The 20,816-nt window shown below is 37.5% G+C and overlaps 1 protein-coding gene across 1 annotated transcript; it reads right to left on the bottom strand.

Annotated features, from left to right (window-relative positions):
- Positions 1-18,883: 18,883 nt before the first annotated feature.
- LOC149206276 (uncharacterized) lies at positions 18,884-19,525 on the bottom strand. The gene has a single exon (XM_089397639.1). The coding sequence runs from the start codon at positions 19,523-19,525 to the stop codon at positions 18,884-18,886; it is 642 nt and encodes a 213-aa protein (XP_089253765.1).
- Between the last annotated feature and the right edge of the window lie 1,291 nt (positions 19,526-20,816).

Genomic DNA, 20,816 nt, shown 5'->3' with positions numbered 1-20,816 from the left:
TGCCCAGCAGCCCGACTGTAGTGTGCTTCCCAAATCATCTTGGCACGCTCGCTTGAAGGAACACAAAGGTGACCGAGGTGGCATAACAGGGCATCCTGGAGGTGAAAATTTGCAACCTGCCGACCCTCCAAGAGTGTCTGGTATGTGTGGCCGAATTCTGGGTCGCTTTTGTAGAGAAGTGGCCAATCAGAAGTCTCGTGCCCACAAGAGTTGAGCACGGTGATTAGCGCCATGATCGGTGGTCGACTGAGGCAATCTGCAACATTATTGGTGCTGCCCTTTTTATACTTGATATTCAAGTGAAACTGTTGCAGGTATGTAGACCACTTCTGATGGCGATCATTCTGCAATTTCCCTTGGGTCTGTATGAACTGCAGAGGTCGGTGGTCTATGTGGATGACCGTTTCCTTCCCCAAAATGTAATGCTTCCATTGTCGGCAGGCATGTACAATGGAATACATCTCTTTGTCATAAGTGGGGTACTTCCGGACTGTGTCTGAAAGTGTTTCACTGTGATATGCCACTGGATGTCCATGTTGAGTAAGGACTGCCCCAATAGCATAGTCAGAGGCATCTGTCTCAACCTCAAATGGTTGTTGTAAATCTGGTAACGCGAGCACTGGTGCCGTGCAGAGGCGATCCTTCAACTCCCTGAATGCCTTCTGTTGAGATTCAGACCAAAATAATTTTGCTTTCGCCCCGCCCTTGGTGACTTGACTCAAGGGCCAAGAAATATGAGAAAATCCCAACACAAACCTGCGGTAGAAGTTGGCAAGACCTAGAAAGCTGCGGAGCTCTGTTAGAGTGGTTGGAGAGGGCCAATCCCGAATGACTTGGACCTTGGCTGGATCAACATGCACCCCCTGTTCATCAATGATGTATCCCAGATACTGAACCTCGGTCATGCCAAAAGTGCATTTCTCCAAATTGGCACATAGCTTGTGTTGTCGCAGTGTTTGGAGAACCTGTCGGATGTGGTGGAGGTGCTCTTCCCAACTCTGGCTGAAGATCAGAATGTCATCCAAGTATACTACTACAAAGGAGTTGGTGAATGGCCGCAAGATGTCATCCATTAGCCTCATAAAGGTTGCAGGAGCATTCATCAATCCGAAAGGCATGACCAACCATTCGAAGAGGCCCTCCTTGGATTTGAAGGCAGTCTTCCACACATCTGAGGGTTCAATTGGTACCTGGTGATATCCTGACTTCAGATCGATCTTGCTGAAATATTTCGCCCCCTTTAGTTGGTCTAGGAGGTCATCAATCCGCGGGATCGAGTACCTATTACGGACAGTGATCTTGTTCAGCGCCCGATAGTCAATACAGAGTCTCCACGTCCCATCCTTCTTCTGTACCAACACTATCGGGCTCCCACAGGGCGAAGAACTCAGACGGATGTGACCTTTCTGCAGGAGCTCCTGAATCTGCCTCTTGATTTCATTGTTCTCCAGAACGGAGCGCCGATAAATTGGTCCATTGGGTAGCGGCGCACCTGGGGTCAGATCGATGGAGTGCTTGACTTGACAGTGCAGAGGAACCCCTGCCGGGGAGGTGAAGATGTCTTCGTACTCCTCCACAATCTTGTCCATCTGTAGCTGTCGTGCAGAGGGACCCCGTTTGGAGGCCGCGGCCACTGTCTTCTTCTTCCCTTGAGGGTGTATCATCAGGAAAACAAATTTCCTGGTTTTGGAAATGATCTTACTGCATTGTTTTGCAGTAATCAAAGAGATGGCGGCAGGTGGTGCTACCTCTGGTATCCTGAACAACTTATTTCCCAATGTAATAATAACAGGACGGGGCCTTGATTCATACACAGTATGTCGCTTCCACAAGTATGGTTGTCCTAGTAATACATCACAAACTTCAAGGGGAGCAATGTCACACAATACCTCATCCGTGAAGGGCTTGATGTTGTATGGAAGGCGACACTACTGGCTCACGCAAAGGTCTCGCCCTTGGTGAAGCCACCCAATGGTGTAGGGTTGTGGATGTGCTGTGGTCGGTAAGCCCAACCGCTTCACGACCTCTGCCGAAATGAGGTTCTTTTGACTCCCGCTATCAACAATGAACTGTATCGGGGAGCCCTTTACCCACATCTGGGAGTGGAAGAGACGCTCCTCCTCCTCTGGATCTTAGGGTTCATTTTTCTGGATCTTTGTGGTAGCAACAGTGGCGCTGGGATCCGCATCAATGATCTGCTTCCCTTTTTCATACCCCTTATCGGGTTCTGACTCAGAGTCGGAACATGCATCTGATTCTGAAACCTTTAGCTCAGCCACCAGTGACTGCTTGGCCCGACACTCACTTGTGTTGTGAGTGGAGCTCTTATGGAACTCGCACCATTTTCCAGTGTCCTTTCTCGGCTTCGCGGCGTTGCTCTTTGCTTGCAGCTTCGGCTGGTTGTCTTGGGCTGTCCCGCCTTGGCTTTGTCCTTTGTTCTGTGGTTTAGGGGCACCTTTCCCCTGCTTTGGATTCGCAGATCCAAAGTCTCGCTTCTTTTGTTTAAACTTTTGCTCGACCTTGACGGCATACCGGTATGCTGCGCCGAGCGAGGGGATGTTTAGGAACTGTATTTCTTCCTGGATGTACTTGTGCAGGCAGCCACGGTATTTGAGTATCAAATGTTGCTCTGAATCCTTGATACCCAACTTTGTGCGAAGGGTATGGAAAAGATTGGTGAACTCTGGCACGTCTTGGTCCCTTCCCTGCCGCAGCGTGGTCCACTTTATGTATTCATCCTCATAGCTTCCGACAGGGTAGTACTGCTCCTTGATGGCATCCCGGAACGAATCCCAGGTGGGTGCGGCTGAAAATAGTGAGCTAGTACTTTCATCCTTCTGCTCGCAGTAGGTTTCCCACCAGTCCTTGACGTGGGGGGCTGCTTTGAGAAGAGCAAAAACAATCTTTTCCCGACTCGAAAATTCATGAACAGAAAAGTAACCCTCTAGCAGATTTAACCATTTATCTACGGCATCGGCGTCTATCTGACCCTCGAATATGGGGATTTCAAAATTAACTTGTACCTTAAAGGGTGTGGGGTTTCCAGAGGAGCTGCTGGAAGCCGATGCGCCGCTTCTGGGTAGCCGCTGAAGGATCTGCGCAAAGTTGTCCATCATCGCGTTCCGTTGTCGCTCAAGCGCTTCTTCGAGCAAGATTTTGATGGGATCTCCTGCCCCCTCGTCTTTCTTCTCGTCCGCCATGGGAGACCGTCGGGATTTGCGAGGCTGGTCTTGCAAAGGTTCAACCAGTTCAAGCCCTAACTCCTTATATCCCGACCTTGTTGGGGACATGCAAAGAAAAACAGAGAAAAAGCAGACCGCTCCGATACCACTGATCCAGATTTAAACAGGAACGCAACAAATTACAGAGATAACCATATACACAAAGATGCAGCGGAAATAATACTTCATTTCATTAATGGAAAATACTGAAATATGCTTACAAACAGAAATGGAAATAAACTAGCTAGGGCGATGGTAGCTTATCTCTGAGAAGAGATGTGATGGCTACATGCCTCTGAACTGTGTTACTGTGAGGCTCAAAGGCCTATTTATTGTTGAGAAACAATGAAAAAAAACCCTTATCATTCCAAAACCTAACCCTAGGAGATGAAACGCCAAACTGTGGGCCCCGTTTGGGGGTAAGTTGGTACATCAACTTCCCGGGGTCATAACTTTGGCATATGATCTCCGTTTGACGCGTACAATAGCTCATTAGAAAGATCTATCCGAGCACTATCATTGTTGGAACAGGCAACACCAGTCCATGGAATGGACTCGTGTTGCCTCCGGATTCCCCAAAAAACATCGTTTAGGGCCTCAAAACGGCTCCGGAAGTTCAGGACCCGAAAAACTGCTAAAAATAGTAAGTTGTGCTACAATTAAGGAAACTGAAAATGCTGAGAAAGACAATGGTGGGGGTCCAGGTGGACTTGGCAGGTGGCCACCAATATCCACCTGGATCACTCAATTAAATTGCTTTCATTATCTTTGTCATTAATGTTGGTAAATTTTTCAGTTGAAGGTGTAAGGTTCAATCCTTCACAAGATCCTAACCATTAATATAAAATTTGTAATGTTCCTCCAATGTAAAGTTGTTCCAATAATATTAATCCAATGAAATTTATCCAACATTTCCATCTTGACGTGCTTGACTTAGTAGCATTATTCTATTCAGGAGATCTTTCTCATTCGTCGATGTCGCTACCTCGATACTGATATTGATGCTGACTAGATGTTGATACTCAATGATGGTAATCGATGCAATTAAAGGTCCAGTGTTGATCAATTTGGATTCGTTGAGATAGATTTAATCCCCTGACCTGATTGCATCGATCAATTTGGATTCGCTGAGATAGCTTTAATCCCCCGACCTGGTTACATCAAAAGAAAGGTCGTTGTCGATCAATTAGTTGAGAGAGTTTACCTTTTGTAGAGATCGTTAACTACCTAATTCTCTCTCAACATCCAAAGCATAAGAGAGTGTGTAGCACTTAAGAGACAAGGCACAACAAACAACCTTCTTCTCTCTCTACTGCCAGCCATTCACTACATACCATACGGTACTGAAGCTGAGGTCGTAAAGAAACGGGGATCAATAAATCCCATGCTATCGGGCCATAAATGAACGACGGGTGTATATGCCCACCATTCGATTTTGCTAAGGCCGAAATCAAATGGTGGGCATATACACCCGCCGTTCATTTATGGCCTAATAGCATGGGAAACATGGCTCGCCGAACCTGAGAGCTTGAATGTTGTATTATGATTTGCAGAGAATAGATGAAAGAGCCAGAGTCCTTATGGTTGTAGAACCGCTATGAAACTTGGAGTAACTAATGACCTTTGTATGTGGGACTCTATTTCATATATACTCTTGCTTCAAAAAATATTGTGTAAACCTTTTGAATACCGATGCAACTTCCATAGTTGATCATAGAGCTGGAGAGACATAGAACCTAAGAGCCTGAACATTGTATTATGATTTCCAGAGAATAGATGAAAGAGCGAGAGTCTATAGAGCCATAGTATGTCATCAAAGTGAAATACATTAATGTAGATTCTATGGATTTGGTAGTTGTTATAATTTCTGAAAAACAAAATGTGAAATAATATTATGTTGTAGCACAAAAACTAAAAAATAGACTACTAAATAAAATTTCAATGCAACATAGGATGGGTTGTGATATGATTATGCAGCATGTTGCAACATTGCATTGCATATATGTTAAGGAGTTATGCCCTAGCACATCATTTACATCCAAGCTGCTAAACCAAAATGCGATGTCTCGCGCAAAGGGGTATGACATGCGATGCACGCTATGCGAAAAGGAAATGTAATGATGTGAAATGAAGTCATGATGAATGTGAAGTTGCGATGGGATGCAAAACGTAATTGAAGAAAAAATAGTGATGTATTGGAGTGATGAATGTGGATAATTATGAATGTATGGAAGGCACAGGGTCAGATAGCCAGACGATCATGGAAAAATGGTCGTGAAGGCATGATATCCTTCAACAGTCTATTCATTGTGAATTGAGATATTCTTCTCAAATTTTCCATTGATTCCAAGCTCAACCAATATGATAAATCCACTTTCGACACTCATCATCACATTGCCAGATACACCGATTACATGAGTGTTCAATGGTCATGTATTGTTTTAAGTCCACTGAGCAAAGATGACCAACCAGCAGCCATAATATAGATAGAAACAAAGTTGAACCGGTGTCATGTAAGTTATAGTAAAACCAACACTCCAAACATCCACAGAGAAGCCATGATAACTTTAATGTGCACGATAATTTTAATGCTTCCAATCAGTAATTCAAAATCTTTATTTTTTCTCAACTTAATTTTCTTCTTATGCAGCTAATGGTTTATGTTTGTGCTCAATCATTATTGAATTCCTTTTGCAGGTGTCAAAGAGAGAAATTTGCAGATTTACTTATCAAAAATATAAAACATTCACACAACATTCAAGAATAAACACATGAAGACACCAGATATAAGTGGAAACCCTGAAAGGAGAAAACCAATAATTTTAGGCTAAAAGTGATGTGAAGGCAAATTATTTTTGTAGACTCCAACCTATAAGAGGCTCCCACCTCAAAGGAAGCTCCAACTCCCACACGTTTTCTACAGGCTATAACCCACAGGAAGCTCCTACCTCAACAGGATACAACCTGTTCTTTTTTAAGTTGCAAGATAGAAAAGAACAAAAATTTCTCAATCACAACATCAAGTCACAAATGTTGGCTACCTCATATGCAATTATGATGTCAAGTTTACTATTGAACTGCTTATTTTCACTCTTTTTCTCTTCTGCTACTTCTCATCAACTCTCATGTAGACTCCTTCCCTTCCAAAAAAGAAGATAATTTTTCTTTCCAATTTGTATATTTTATGAGCAAGCCATCCTAGTTGTTTGTATTCTTTGCAGGAATATGAGATGAAGCATAGTCTCCTGGACTTCCAAAAACTACTCACAAGCTTCTCTCTTCACTTTCAGTTCTGAAAATTATCTGTAATATAAAATAGAGCTGAACTAACAACTCATTCAGTAATAATTACAAGAGACAAATCAGATTTGTATTATCTACATTTTTTGTTCAAATAAATATATGTATTTCATTTTTTTTCTCAATATTTCATGTCCCGCTTGACAATGTTTAGCCTTCACATTGATTAGCATAGCCTTTTTACTTCACTCACTTTCAACCTTTTACATTCAATCATTCATGTACACTTTCCATTCAACATAAATTATCACCAATGTGCTCAATGACATCAATAACATTCATCGACATTAATCAATCAGCTTAATTTGACATCAATGGCAATATTGCCAACATTCCCCCCCTTTGGCATTGATGGCAACACGACTATTCCTCCTCCTAGGAAAAAATAATATCTCTTCTTCTACCTCCATCTGTCTCATGCCTCCCCCTTTGACATCAATGACAAGGAGTGGTTGTGACGAATTAGCCTCTGAGTTTCATGCCCTCAAAAGATTCCATAATTCTACATGTAATAAGTAGCAAATCTGGAATAGTAAATGTTGCTCCAAGGTATGTATGATGAATTCTATTATTTGCAGTGTTTCCACTTGGGAGAAAGAAATATAAATACATCCTAGAGTATTAATAAGGAACGAACGTTGACATGAAGGTCAATAAAGCCAAATAATGTTGCATATGAATATGTTGAAGCATATGAATGTTGGAGCATGTGAATATGAAGACATCATTTGAATATGAATATGAAGACACAAGCGTGAATAAGAATACACCTTGGAATATTAATAAGGAACATTGACATGAAGGTCAATAAAGCCAAATAATGTTGCATATGAATGTTGGAGCATGTGAATATGAAGGCATTTTAATATGAATATGAATACACTAGCATGAATATGAATACACCCTGGAATATTAATAAGGAATGTTGCCATGAAGGTCAATAAAGCCAAATAATGTTGCATATATGATAACGCTCCATATAATAATTAAGGCAAATAACGTTGCATATATAAAATGTTGGAAGTTGACTTCTCATTGAAATTACTTTCATTATCTTTGTCATTAATGTTGGTAAATTGTTCAGTTAAAGGTGTAATATTCAATCCTTCACAAGATCCTAGCCATTAATACAAAAGTTGTAATGCTCCTCGATTGTAAAGTTGTTCCAATAATATTAATCCAATTAAATTTCTCCCACATTTCCATCTTGACGTGTGTGACTTAGCAGCGTTATTCTATTCAGGAGCTCTTTCTCATTTGTCGATGTCACTACCTCGATATTGATATTGATACTGACTAGATGTCGATACTCTGATGGTAGTTGATGCAATGAAAGGTCCACTGTTGATCAATTTGGATTCACTGAGATAACTTTAATCCCCTGACCTGGTTACATCAAAAGAAAGGTCAAGGTCGATCAATTAGCTGAGAGATTTTACCTTTTGTAGAGATCGTTAACTGCCTAATTCGCTCCCAACAACCAAAGCATAAGAGAGCGTGCAGCACTTAAGACACTACACAACAAATAACCTTCTTCTCTCTCTATTGTCAGCCATTCACCAGATATCGTACGGTACTGAAGTTGAGGTCGTAAAGCAAATATTATCCTCTCGTTCCCATGGCACCATCGACAAAGGGTAAAACCAACACTCTTGCTTCAATTAATTGTTGTGTAACTCTTTCTGGTGCTGACCTACTAGATTATATTTTTCAATAGTGAATTCCTTTCCCTAATCTGAAATCATGAACAAACTCGTGTTTGTTATAATTTCTGAGCCCATGCACGGATCTATGAATATTTACAGAGTTTTGTTTTTGCTTTTTGTAGCAATTCGATATCATCTGTTATTTTATATTTCTGCCAGCATGACACCCTTTTTTCTGGCAGCCATGTCAACTAATGTTTGTAGAACCGCTATGAAACTTGGAGTAACTAATGACCTTTATATGTGGGACTCTATTTCATATATATTCTTGCTTCAAGAAAATATTGCGTAAATATTTTGAATATCGGTGCAACTTCTTCCATAGTTGATCATAGAGCCGGAGAGACATAGAACCTGAGAGCTTGAACATTGTATTATGATTTCCAGAGAATAGATGAAAGAGACAAAGTCTTTAAAGCCATAGTATGTTATCAAAAGTGCAATACATTAATGTAGGTTCTATGGATTTCGTAGTTGCTATAATTTCTGAAAACAAAATGTGAAATAATACTATGTCGTAGCGCGAAAACTAAAAAACAGACTATTAAATCAAATTGCAATGCAACATGGGATAGGTTGTGATATTATTATGCAGCATGTTGCAACATTGTATGGCATATGTGTTAAGGAGTTATGCCCTAGCACATCATTGACATCCGAGCTGCTAAACTAAAATGTGATGTGTCGTGCAAAGGGGTGTGACATGTGATGCACGCTATGCGAAAAGGATACCTAATGATGTGAAATGAAATCATGATGAATGTGAAGCTGCGATGGGATGGAAAAAGTAATTGAAGAAAAAATAGTGATGTATTGGAGTGATGAATAGGATGTGGAATCTCAGATATGGGCAGTTGAAGAATATCTTAAAATGTTTAATGAAGAGGACAATGTGGAGTTGTTTAAAGAGGTTAAGGTGGAAGAATTGAACCAGGTTATTAAATCAATGAAAGGAGATAAAAGTTTGTTCACTTCACAGACATCTTCCAAGAGGACCTGTTACAGATTGTTGAGGAATCTAGGATGAAAGGCTTCATACATCCTCATCTAAACTCAACATATATCTCCCTTATTCCAAAGAAATCAGAGGCGGAAACCTTTGTTGATTATCGCCCAATATCATTGTGCAATCTAACATACAAGATTATCTCTAAGATAATAGCCAACAGACTGAAAGTATCCTTATCTAAATTCATCTCACCTGAGAAATATGGTTTTCTAAATAATAGAATAATCCATGATGCAGTGGTTGTTGCACAAGAATGCATGCACAGTATTAAGTCAAAAAAGATGAATGCAGCAGTAATGAAGGTAGATCTAAAAAAAGCTTATGATTGCTTAGATTGGGGTTACCTAAGAATGGTATTGTATAAAGTTGGAATAAACTCAAATATGGTTGAATGGATCATGGGTTGTGTGTCTACAGTTCGTTATGCAGTAATAATCAATGGATACCCATCCAAGTTTTTTGCAGCAGGTAGGGGACTTAGACAAGGATGTGCCTTATCCCCCCTTCTTTTTATCTTGGCGATGGATGGACTAAGTTTAAAAATAAAAAAAGTTGTGACCACTGGTGAATTTGAAGCACTTAAAATCAGCAGTCGTGTCACTGTTTCTCATAGCTTTTTTGTTGATGATATCTTGTTGATGGGTATGATAAATAGACTCAAATGGTATTCACTATCTTTAATCATAAAAAAAAAATTGGAATGCCACGGGTCTTGTACAAAATGAACAGAAATCCATCATTCTATATGGATCATGTAACCAGGATGATATCAGATATATCCATAACTGTTTTGGGGTAAATGCAGAAAATTTAGACAATGGTATGAAATATTTGGGGTATCGACTAAAACCAGGATGCTATAAAAATGTTGATTGGATGTGGTTGGTGGAAAGATTCTATTCCAAGATTAAGGGATGGGAACACATATGTTTATCAATGGGAGGACGTATCATCCTCACACAGTCAGTTCTTACACAGTTGGGGATTTATTGGGCACACTTGTTCCACATTCCACAAATGATTATTAATCTACTGAACCAAGTAATGGCAAGCTATATTTGGTCTGGTGCTAGAAGGAGATGTAAATATCATTTGGTTAAGCTGGAGAAGATCACTAGACCAAAAATTTTGGGTGGATGGGGTGTTCTAAATCTAAAAAAAAATTGATGGGCACTAATTTTAAAATCTTTATGGAGGGGCATCAATAGTAAAGGCATATGGGGAAAGGTGATCTGGTCCAAATACATGAAGAATAAGGATTTTTCCTTTTGGTTCAGACAAGGAGCAATTGGGAAAAAATGTGGTTCACAGATATGGAACAGTTTTATCAGGGTCAAGAATACCCTCTTCCAAAACATCTCGTGGTTTTTTGGATCAGGTAATAGAATTATGTTGGGAAAAGACTGCATTATAGGAGCAGGTGAGGTGCCACCTGGGATAGTGGAACTAATACACCATCTGAACAGAAGAGGCATTTATATCCTCAGCCAGCTGATCAATGACTAGAATGGTAGCATTCCAATTTGGCTTGAAACCACCCAACTGAACCTTACTGGTCAGTACAAATTGGATTGGCTACAGCTTGTTAAAACATTAAAAGAGGCAGGGATATGTTATGACAGCAAAGGGGATTGCATAGCATGGGCTGGTAAAAAGAAGAAAACAGGAGAAATCGAGGTGGTGGACTGCTATCTCAAAATATGCCTGAAGGAACTACAGAATGTGGAATATTGTTGGTTTCATAGTTTCTGGCAAATTAATATTCCAATAAAAATTGTAATTTTCCTTTGGCTAACTTGGCAGAACAAGAATCTCACATGGGCAAACTTACAAAAGAAGAATCATCATGGTCCTGGGATATGTTATCTATGTAGGCATAATGTTGAGGATAATGAGCATTTATTCTTACATTGCCATAGATCTGTTAGTATTTGGAAACACTTCACCACCAAGCTGCAGATTCCATTCATACAGTTTAATACAATTGAGGAGTGTTTAAAATGGTGGAGCACTCAAAGCAAAAATAGGCGATTGCTCACTTTGGTTGTTTTCTGGGAAATCTGGAAAGGTCGAAATCAACTGATTTTTGGTTCCAATAGATGGGGAGAAAATGTAATCTATGAACTCATAGAACAGTGGGTTATATCGGATCAGAACGAAGACATTAAGGAAAAAAGGAAGGCAAAAAAGGGGAGGGTTCAGGTCACCAACTACCCAGCGGGGTTTTTTGATGGGGCAGCTCAAGGAGGAAGATGTGGGTGCGGAATCTGGATAAAGCTATCAGAAGAACAAGAGTTCCGATACACTGGTATGTGGGAGAAGGAACAAGTATGAAGGAAAAATTTGTAGCTTTATGGGGTTTACTATGGTTTATTAAATATTTGGATATCCCTCAAATAAAAATTTATGAGGATTCCAAATGTATGATAAATCATGTGAAGGGGAAGAATAACATCTAGCAAAATTCTCTACAAGGCTGGCTGAGGCGTAAAAAATTCATATGGAATGCCTTTCAGCATCCTTCCCTTCAGCACATAACAAGATCGTGGATGAATTGTCAAAGAAAGGATTACAAGCCATAGAAGAAGGTATGTATATCATGATAAAAATAGGATCAGACGAGACAGAAGTAGAAAATCTCAAGTTGTCAAGATAAACCATTGAAGATCATCATAAAAAAGTAGAACATCAATGCAGATAAATTCCTACAAAATCTTTGTATCTTTTTGTTTAAAGTTTTGTACAATTTTTGTATTTGGTTTTGTATAGAAAAGATAGAGGAATGACTACTTTAATGTAGTTATATACAGAACATGTAAATGATCCGAGATACATCCTAGTCTTATAGACTCTCTTAGTGTAATTTTGTGATATATTATGGATGAGGCAGAGAGTATATAGATTCATAGTCACTGCTAATGTTAGCATTCAGTTTCAAAGGTCTGTATGATGAGTATTTACTCCTCCATGTAATCAAATTATGAATCTCACTGGATTTATGAGGACGATCTATCCATCATATGTATGTACTATTTTAATCATAATATAAAACAGACGGTTTTTTCTCACTGAAAAAAAAAAAAAAAAAGAAAGAAGAAGTGTATATCCACGTCAATTATATATGTGTGGAAGGCACCAGGTCAGGTAACCAGATGATCATGGAAAAATGGTCGTGTAGACATGATATCCTTCGGCGGTCTATTCATTGTGAATTGAGATATTCTTCTCAGATTTTCCGTTGATGTCAAGCTCAACCAATATGATAGATCCACTTTCGGCACTCATCATCACATTTCCAGATACACCAATTACATAAGTGTGCAACGTTCATGTATTTTTTTAAGTCCGCTAAGCAAAGATGACCGAGTAGCAGTCATAATATAGATAGAGACAAAGTTGAACCGGTGTCATTTAAGTTACAGTACAACCAACACTCCAAACATCCTCAAACAAGCCATGATAACTTTATTGTGCATGATAATTTTAATGCTTCCAATCAGCCATGATAAATTCAATCACCACGATAACTTCAATGTGCACAATAATTTCAATATGTTGATAACCCTGATAATGCTAACAATATGTTATTAACTATGTAACGCTCCTGCAATTGTGCATGCTTGTAAATTATTTATTTTGGTATGTAATTTCTAGTGCTTCGTCGTTCATTGTCGTTCACTCATCATTATGTAACGTCATTATCCAACGTATCTTCTACACCTTCTGGCATTCAGATCTGGCACAAGATGAGTAAACACATAACGGATATGAAACGCTTCAAAATTTATTTCCTTATAAAGTTCGTTGGGATATTTGATTATGTAACACTATCTATCTATTCGTTGGTTGTAAAAAAAAATTGAGGAGCATCGTCTTCTCTTATTCACAATGAGCGACCCATCTGGTAGCTCATGTTCTCTTCTACATTTGTAATCCAGAAAAACTAGTTCTCGATTCACAATGAGTGATCCATATTGGATAATCGTACTCAATGTTTCCTTGTCACTGATAAGCACCAATGACACTTGAAAATGGCTTCAGCCTTGTCATGTATACCCCTGCAGTTGTATTGATGTCTTACAAGGCAGATGCCAAACTACCTTCATTAGTGACCTTTCGGCCTCTTGTTTGTTTGAGTGCTCTGATATTTATGGCTTAGGCAGAAACCATGTGAGGAGGGTCGTGTATTCAGCATATGTTTCTAGTCTGTCCATGCCATTTGTAAAAGTGTATATATCTTCCTTTTTATTATGCAGCTGAGATGCTTCAAAGCTTTCAGATGATTTATGGCTTAGGCAGAAACCATGTGAGGAGGGTCGTGTATTCAGCATATGTTTCTAGTCTGTCCATGCCATTTGTAAAAGTGTATATATCTTCCTTTTTATTATGCAGCTGAGATGCTTCAAAGCTTTCAGATGATTTTTGTTTTTACCGATATCTTCTTCCGGTTAGCAAATGAGGGCTTACATTAACTATAACTTTACGTTATTCTTCCTGTGAAGTTTCGAGCCACTTCATGTTTCTTTAGTGGCCTTCATTAGTGTTGAAGGATTCTAGAGAAATATTGGTGATGTAATGAGATGTAGTAGTGGTCTTTATAACTTAAGATCACAAAACCATTTATGTTGATTTCTTCAACAGGATATTGCAAGTAATATGGTTTAGATGTAGATTCTCATGATTCTTCTTGATGAACACTTCTATGGACCAGACATATAAATGAATAGAATCTACTCATTCGCTTGATGATAGTATTTTTTTTCTTTTGCTTGCTTATACATGTTATTAGATTTGAATGGATCTTTAAATTTCATAGATCAGTTGTTAGTTAATACATGGATCATCATAGTGTATATCAATCTATTCCATACAAGCAATCATAGAATGAAGAATTTTTGAGAAAATTATTATAGTCCCAACATGCTTTGTCTATTTATTTACATGATTATATACATGATGTATACATGTGTACATTTTTCTATGAAACCCTGCATTAAATACTGAACTTTTGAATAGTGCACCTGATTGATGTCACTTGCCCATGAAGAAAATGACTAGATCTCATAACTTTATGATATCTTTGTTCTTATTGCTTCTTAGTGCCTTCAAATTCTTGACAATATCATACGCTTCCTATCCCTCTTCTTTACTTCTTTCTGCTCCTGTAGTCTCCTCCTTAGATGGTGCATTCAATTTCAAGTTTTAGACTCGTTTTGAAATTACATCGGTGAGGAGCACTTGCACGCAATACCCCTAGTTTGTTTCTCAGAGACTCAAATGGTTCTCTAGCAAGAGCCTTCGTAAATATATGTTTGTTATCTGTTATCTTGTGGGTATGTACTCCATTTTCATTGTTTGTTCAACCACTTGCTCTTTGAGAAAGTGGTACTTTATAGGGATATGTTTAGTTTTTGAATGAAGCACATAATTTATTGAAATTCTTATTGCACTTGTATTGTCACATTTGATAGAGATAGACTCGCTGAAATTTACCTTCATATATTGAAGTGTCTACTTCATCCACAACACTTGTGTGCAACAAGCTATATTTGTTATGTATTCATCTTCTGTTGTACATAGAGAAACTGATGTTTGTTTTTTTCTTAGTCATGCCACTAAATATTATCCTAGGTAGAATGCACCTTCGCTTGTACTTTTTTTGTCATCCACATAGCTGGCTCAATTTTCATTTGTGTATGTTGTCAATTAAAGTCCTTACCTTTCAGATACCATAGTCCATAGCTTGTAGTCCCTTTCAAGTACCTGAATATCTTTTTTGTTGCTAACAAATGACTTTGTTTGGGTGTTGATTGAAATCTTGCTACTAATATGAATGCCAACATTATATCTAGTCAAGAAGTTATTAGGTATAACAGACTTCCTACCATAGATCTGTAAATATTTTGATCCACATCAAGCAATCCATCATATGCACATAGCTTACATCCAGTAGTCATGGGGGTTGAGACAGGTTTACATTCTTCCATTTGGAACCTTTTCAACATATCTCTATAGTATTTCTCTTGAGAAATGAATATGCCTGCAGGATTTTGTAGGATTTGGAGCCCTAGGTAGAATGTAAGTTCTCCAATCATTGACATTTCAAAATCGGTCTTCATCTCTTCAGAAAACCATTCTACTTAATGATATTTATTGTTGCCAAACATAATATCATCCACATACACAACTATAATTAGTAATTCATCTCCATCAGTCTTTATGTACATATTACTATTAGCTCCTCCTTTCTTGAAACCTTGTTTTTGAAGGTACTTGTCCAGTCTCGAGCACCACGCCCATGGTGCTTTTTTAAGACCATATAGTGCTTTCTTTAAACTTCAGACATAGTTAGGCTTATCTGATAATGAAAAACCTTCAGGTTGTTCCAAAAAGACTTCTTCCTCAAGATCATCATTTAGGAAGGTAGACTTCGTGTCCATTTGGTACACCTTGAAATCATTGTAGCATGAAAAGACCAAAAACATCCTGATTTCCTCCAGTCTCGTGACTGGTGCAAAAGTCTCTTCATAATCAAGACCTTCCACTTGTGAGTAACCCTTACACACTAGTCTAGCTTTGCTTTTAACAGCTTGACCGTGTTCATTCATCTTATATTTTAATACCCATTTTTTGTCAATGACATTCTTTCTTATGGGTCTTGGTGTTAGTTGTTAGTTCCCAAGTCTCATTCATCTCAATTTGGTCTAGCTCCTCATTCATAGCATCTATCCAAAAATTTTCTTTACTTGCCTCTTCAAATTTCTTTGCCTCTATCTATGACAACATGGCTATATGAACTTGCTCAAATTTTTCTGCTAGTTGCTTCCTTGTTTGTACTCCTTCACTTTTATCTCCAATAATTTGATTTTCAGGGTGATTCTTTTGAGTGTGCATTGAGGGTCCTTCTGAATGATTCTCTATATCTTCTAATTCTTCATCTTGTGCTTCATTCTCTTTACCGATATGATGATGATGATTTGGAGGATTGATAAAACATGTGCTCTTATTCTTATTGGGTAGCTCTTCGTCAACCTTTACATCTATGCATTCCACAACCTTATGAAAATTTTTATTATAACATCTTTATCCCTTACTTTTTGACGAATATCCCAAAAATATTACTTCATTAGATCGAGCATCAAAATGTCCTAGCTTTTCATCATTGTGTTTTATATACCATTTACTCCCAAATACTTTAAAATGCTTGATTGATGTTGGTTTCCTGTGCCACAGTTCATATTTAGTCTTATCACAGTTTGGTTTGAGATGTCCCTTATTATTAATATGTATTGTTGTATGCATCATTTCTACCCATTAGGTTTGAGCAAGGCTTCTTTCTTGCATTATGGCTTTGGCTATTTGCTAAACAGACTTTTTGCCTCTCCGCAACTCTATTATGTTGTTGTGTGTCTGCAATAGTATATTGTTGCTTTATCCCAAATTCATTACACAGGTCCACAAACTCATCTGATGTAAATTCACCTCCTCTATTTGACCTTATGCACTTTATCTTTCACCATGTTCGATTTTCCGCCAATGCCTTGAATGTTTTAAATTTCTCAAATGCTTTTGACTTATTTCTAAGGAATTCCACCTAGGTCAATCTCAAATAGTCATTGATTACCAGCGTGAAATATTGTTCTCCTTTGGGTGCTTTTGTTTCGGAAGGCTTGCTTAAATCCATATGAACTAGCTGCAAAGGCTTACTATTTGATAGTTTATCTTTGACTTTGAATGATCTTCGTGTTTGTTTGCCCATTTGACATGACTTGCAAATAGTGTTTTGAGGCTTCTTTATTATTGGTATATCTCTGACTGCTTTCTTCTTGTTGATTTTGATGATGTGATCAAAGTTGAGATGCCCCAATCTCCAATGCCATAGCCAAGATTCATCTTGTTTGCTAATGTAGCATTCCTCACTCTCTTCTTTCAAGATATATACATTATTCTCAGTTCGAACTCCTTTAGCCAGAACCTTCCCTATAGATGTTGACCTGATTTCATAGTCTTGAGCTCTAAAAAGAACATCACAACCTTTGTCACACATCTGACTTACACTCAACAAGTTATGTTTTAGACCATCTACAAATAGTACATCTTGAGCCTTTCATCTTCCATTGTTCAGAATGAATGTACCCTTTCCTCTAATTCTTCCTGCTTCATCATTACCGGATGTGGCGTTTCCAGTTTTATTTTCATTCAAGGAAACAAACTTGCTCCTGTCACATGTCTAAAGCAGCCACTGTCCACATACCATTTATTGTTTTGATCTTGAGCATACAAAACTAGGTCACACTTATTAGGTTTCTTTTCTTCTACCTTCTTTCTCCATTGCATGCATCCATTTGTTCTATAAATATTCTGAGATGTTAATCTATTGTCTTTAAGCTGACATTCATATGACTTGTGCCCAAATTTGTGACAATAGAAACATTCAGTGATATCAAGGAGAGGAGCAAATGCATTTTTGTCTAGATTCATGTTTGTTTTAATGTTTGTGAATCCATTCTTTCTCATCTTAAAATTTCCCAAATCAATTCTTCTGACATAAGCTCTACAATTTATGGCTTTATGTCCAAAAATTTTACAGCAGTAACAATATCCATAAAACAAATATATGTACCTGGTAGTGGATGTTGTTTGAGAATCTAACCATCTTGACATTTGATAATCCTATCTCCTAAAGAAGTGTTATTCTAATAGGTTGTTGATTGGTTGTCCATTTCTTTTTCCTTTTGGCATTTACCGAAAATGTTCCTTTGCAGTTGTTCTCTTGATGTTGAAGTGTTGCTCAAATTTTTGTTCTCAGATTCATGTGAATTGTCATCTTCTCCCCTAGCAGTTTTTAGAAAGTTGATTGTCATTTTATCATCTTCCTTAGATATAATGGATTCTCCTTCATAACCTAACCCAGTCTTTATGAGTGGAGTCCTCTGAGTATTTAATATCACGTTCAATTTTTCAGACCCTTTTATCTATTGAATATTCATGTTTAGTTCAGTTTGAGGCTTCTATAATTTTTTCTTTAGACTTACCATCTCTTCCTCCAATCTTTCACACTCCTGGCTTTTCTCTTTTATTTGCTTCATTAATATATCTTCCACTTTTTCTTCTTTAAGTTCAACTTTCAACTTGATAATGTCTTTTGAATTTGGTTCTTCCTTTACATATTTCAAGAAGATCTTTTTTTGTTTTCTATTCTTTAATTTAAGCCTTTCTATTTCATCTAGGGCACTAATTAACCCCCCCTCAAGGTCTTCCTCACCTTCCTCTTCTTCTTCATATTCCTAGAAATCCTTTTCAAGTTCTTCCAAGGACATAAACATGAATTCACTGGTTCCATCTTCATTAGAGGATTCATTGAAACTTTTAGATCCACTATTATCTTCTTAAGCATAGAATTTTTTTATTTTGAATTGTCTTTCTTTCTGCATTTTGTTAGACTCATTCTTTTCTTTCCCTTTATGTTGATTTTCCTCTTTCTTATAAGGACATTTTGATGCATAATGTCCCACTCTTCCATAGTTAAAACACTTAAATAGAAGTTTCCATTTATACTTACCTATGCCTTTCTTCAACCCTCTAACAAATTTTGCTTCTTCTTCATCAGAACCTGAGCATGAACACTTTTTCTTCTATGGGTTTGTCTACCTTGAAAGTTGCCTCTCTACTATTTCCTTCCCTTTTGGAATTTTCATCTCATATGATGTCAAACAGCCATGTGGTTGATCTTTGTTCAAAGTCTCAAAGTTTGTTGTTTCTTCTATAGCTGAAACCTTAGGATTGAGATTAGAAGGTAATGACCTCAATATTTTATGAACTATTACACTTTCATTGATTGTTTCTCCTAGACCCAACATGATATTTACAACTTCATCATCACTTAAAAAGAATTTAGCTATATCTTCATATTCATTCACTTTTAAGGTCTCAAACTGCATTCTATACACTTGTAATTTGATCATCTTCACCTTTTTATCCCATTCATGAATATTTTCTAATTTAACCCAAATAGCTTTAGTTGTCTCACAATGCATTACTTTGATAAATTCAAACTCGCATAGACCACTCAAAAGTGCATTCATAGCTTTTGCATTAGTTATAAAATTAAGTTTGGCATCTTTGTCACTAGTTGTTTCCTTTGGTTCTTCATACCCCATCATCACAGCAACCCATACCTCTACTCCTAGAGACATTAAATATGTCTTCATTTTCACTTTCCAGAATGCATAGTTTGTACCAGTAAATAGAGGAGCCTTATTTGTTAAGCATCCTTCTTCACTAGCCATTTTACTGACTTAGGACCTCTTTCCAATTGTTAGACTATAACTAAAGGAACCTGACTCTGATACCAATTGATATTTATGATTGGGAATTACTAAGATAAGGGGGTGAATTAGTAATTCAAAATTCTTTATTTTTTCTCAACTTAATTCTCTTCTTATGTAGATAATGGTTTATGTTTGTGCTCAATCATTGTTGAATTCCTTTTGCAAGTGTTAGAGAGAAATTTACAAATTTGCTTATCAAGAATTCAAAACATTCACACAACATTCAAGAATAAACACATGAAGACACCAGATATAAGTGGAAAAACATTGAAGGAAGAAAACCATAAATTTTAGGTTGAAAGTGATGTGAAAGCAAGTTGTTATTCCTTATTACATCAAATTTTTGTAGGCTTCAACCTACAAGAGACTCCTACCTCAAAGGAAGCTCCAACTCCTACAAGTTTTATGTAGGCTCCAACCCACAGGAAGCTCCTACATCAAAATGCTCCATCTTGTTATTTTTCAAGCTGCAACATAGAAAAGAACATAAATTTCTCAATCACAACATCAAGTCGCAAGTGTTGGTTACCTCATATACAATTTTGTTGTCAAAGTTTAGTGTTGAAATTCTTCTTCTTTTCACTCTTTTTTTCTTCTGCTACTGCTCATTAACTCTCTGAGGCAGACTCCTTCCCTTCCAAAAAAAAGATCATTTTTCATTCCACATTGTGTATTTTATAAGCAAGTCATCTTGGTTGTTTGTATTCTTTACAGGAATATGAGATGAAGCATAGTCTCTTGGAATTCCAAAAACTGCTCACAAGCTTGTCTCTTCACTTTCAGTTCTAAAATTTATTTGTAATATAAAATAGAATTGAACTAACAGCTCATTCAGTAATAATTACAAGAGACAAATCAGATTTGTACTCTCTACATTTTATGTTCAAATAAAAATATGTATTTCAGCTTTTGTTTCAATATTTTATGCCCCACTTGACAATGTTTAGCCTTCACATTGATTAGCATAATCTTTGCACTTCACATCACTTTCAGTGTTTTACATTCAATCATTCAACATTCATGTACACTTTCCATTCAACATAAATTATTACCAATGTCCTCAATGACATCAATAGCATTCTTCGACATTAATCAATCAACTTAATTTGACATCAATGTTAATATTTCCAACAGATGTTTTGCATAATACATTATACCCACACCCTCATGAATGTCCGCCAAACATCACACATATGACATGGTCATTTTCTTTTACTCTCCCTTATTCATGGAATTCACGCTTCTACAT

The sequence above is a fragment of the Pinus tabuliformis genome, chromosome 1_2 (genome assembly GCF_031772625.1).
Source record: "Pinus tabuliformis cultivar Carrire ecotype Pingquan chromosome 1_2, CPIR1, whole genome shotgun sequence".
NCBI lineage: Eukaryota > Viridiplantae > Streptophyta > Pinopsida > Pinales > Pinaceae > Pinus > Pinus tabuliformis.
Note: the sequence above shows the minus strand (reverse complement) of the source record. Positions and strands in the feature narration are given on the sequence as shown.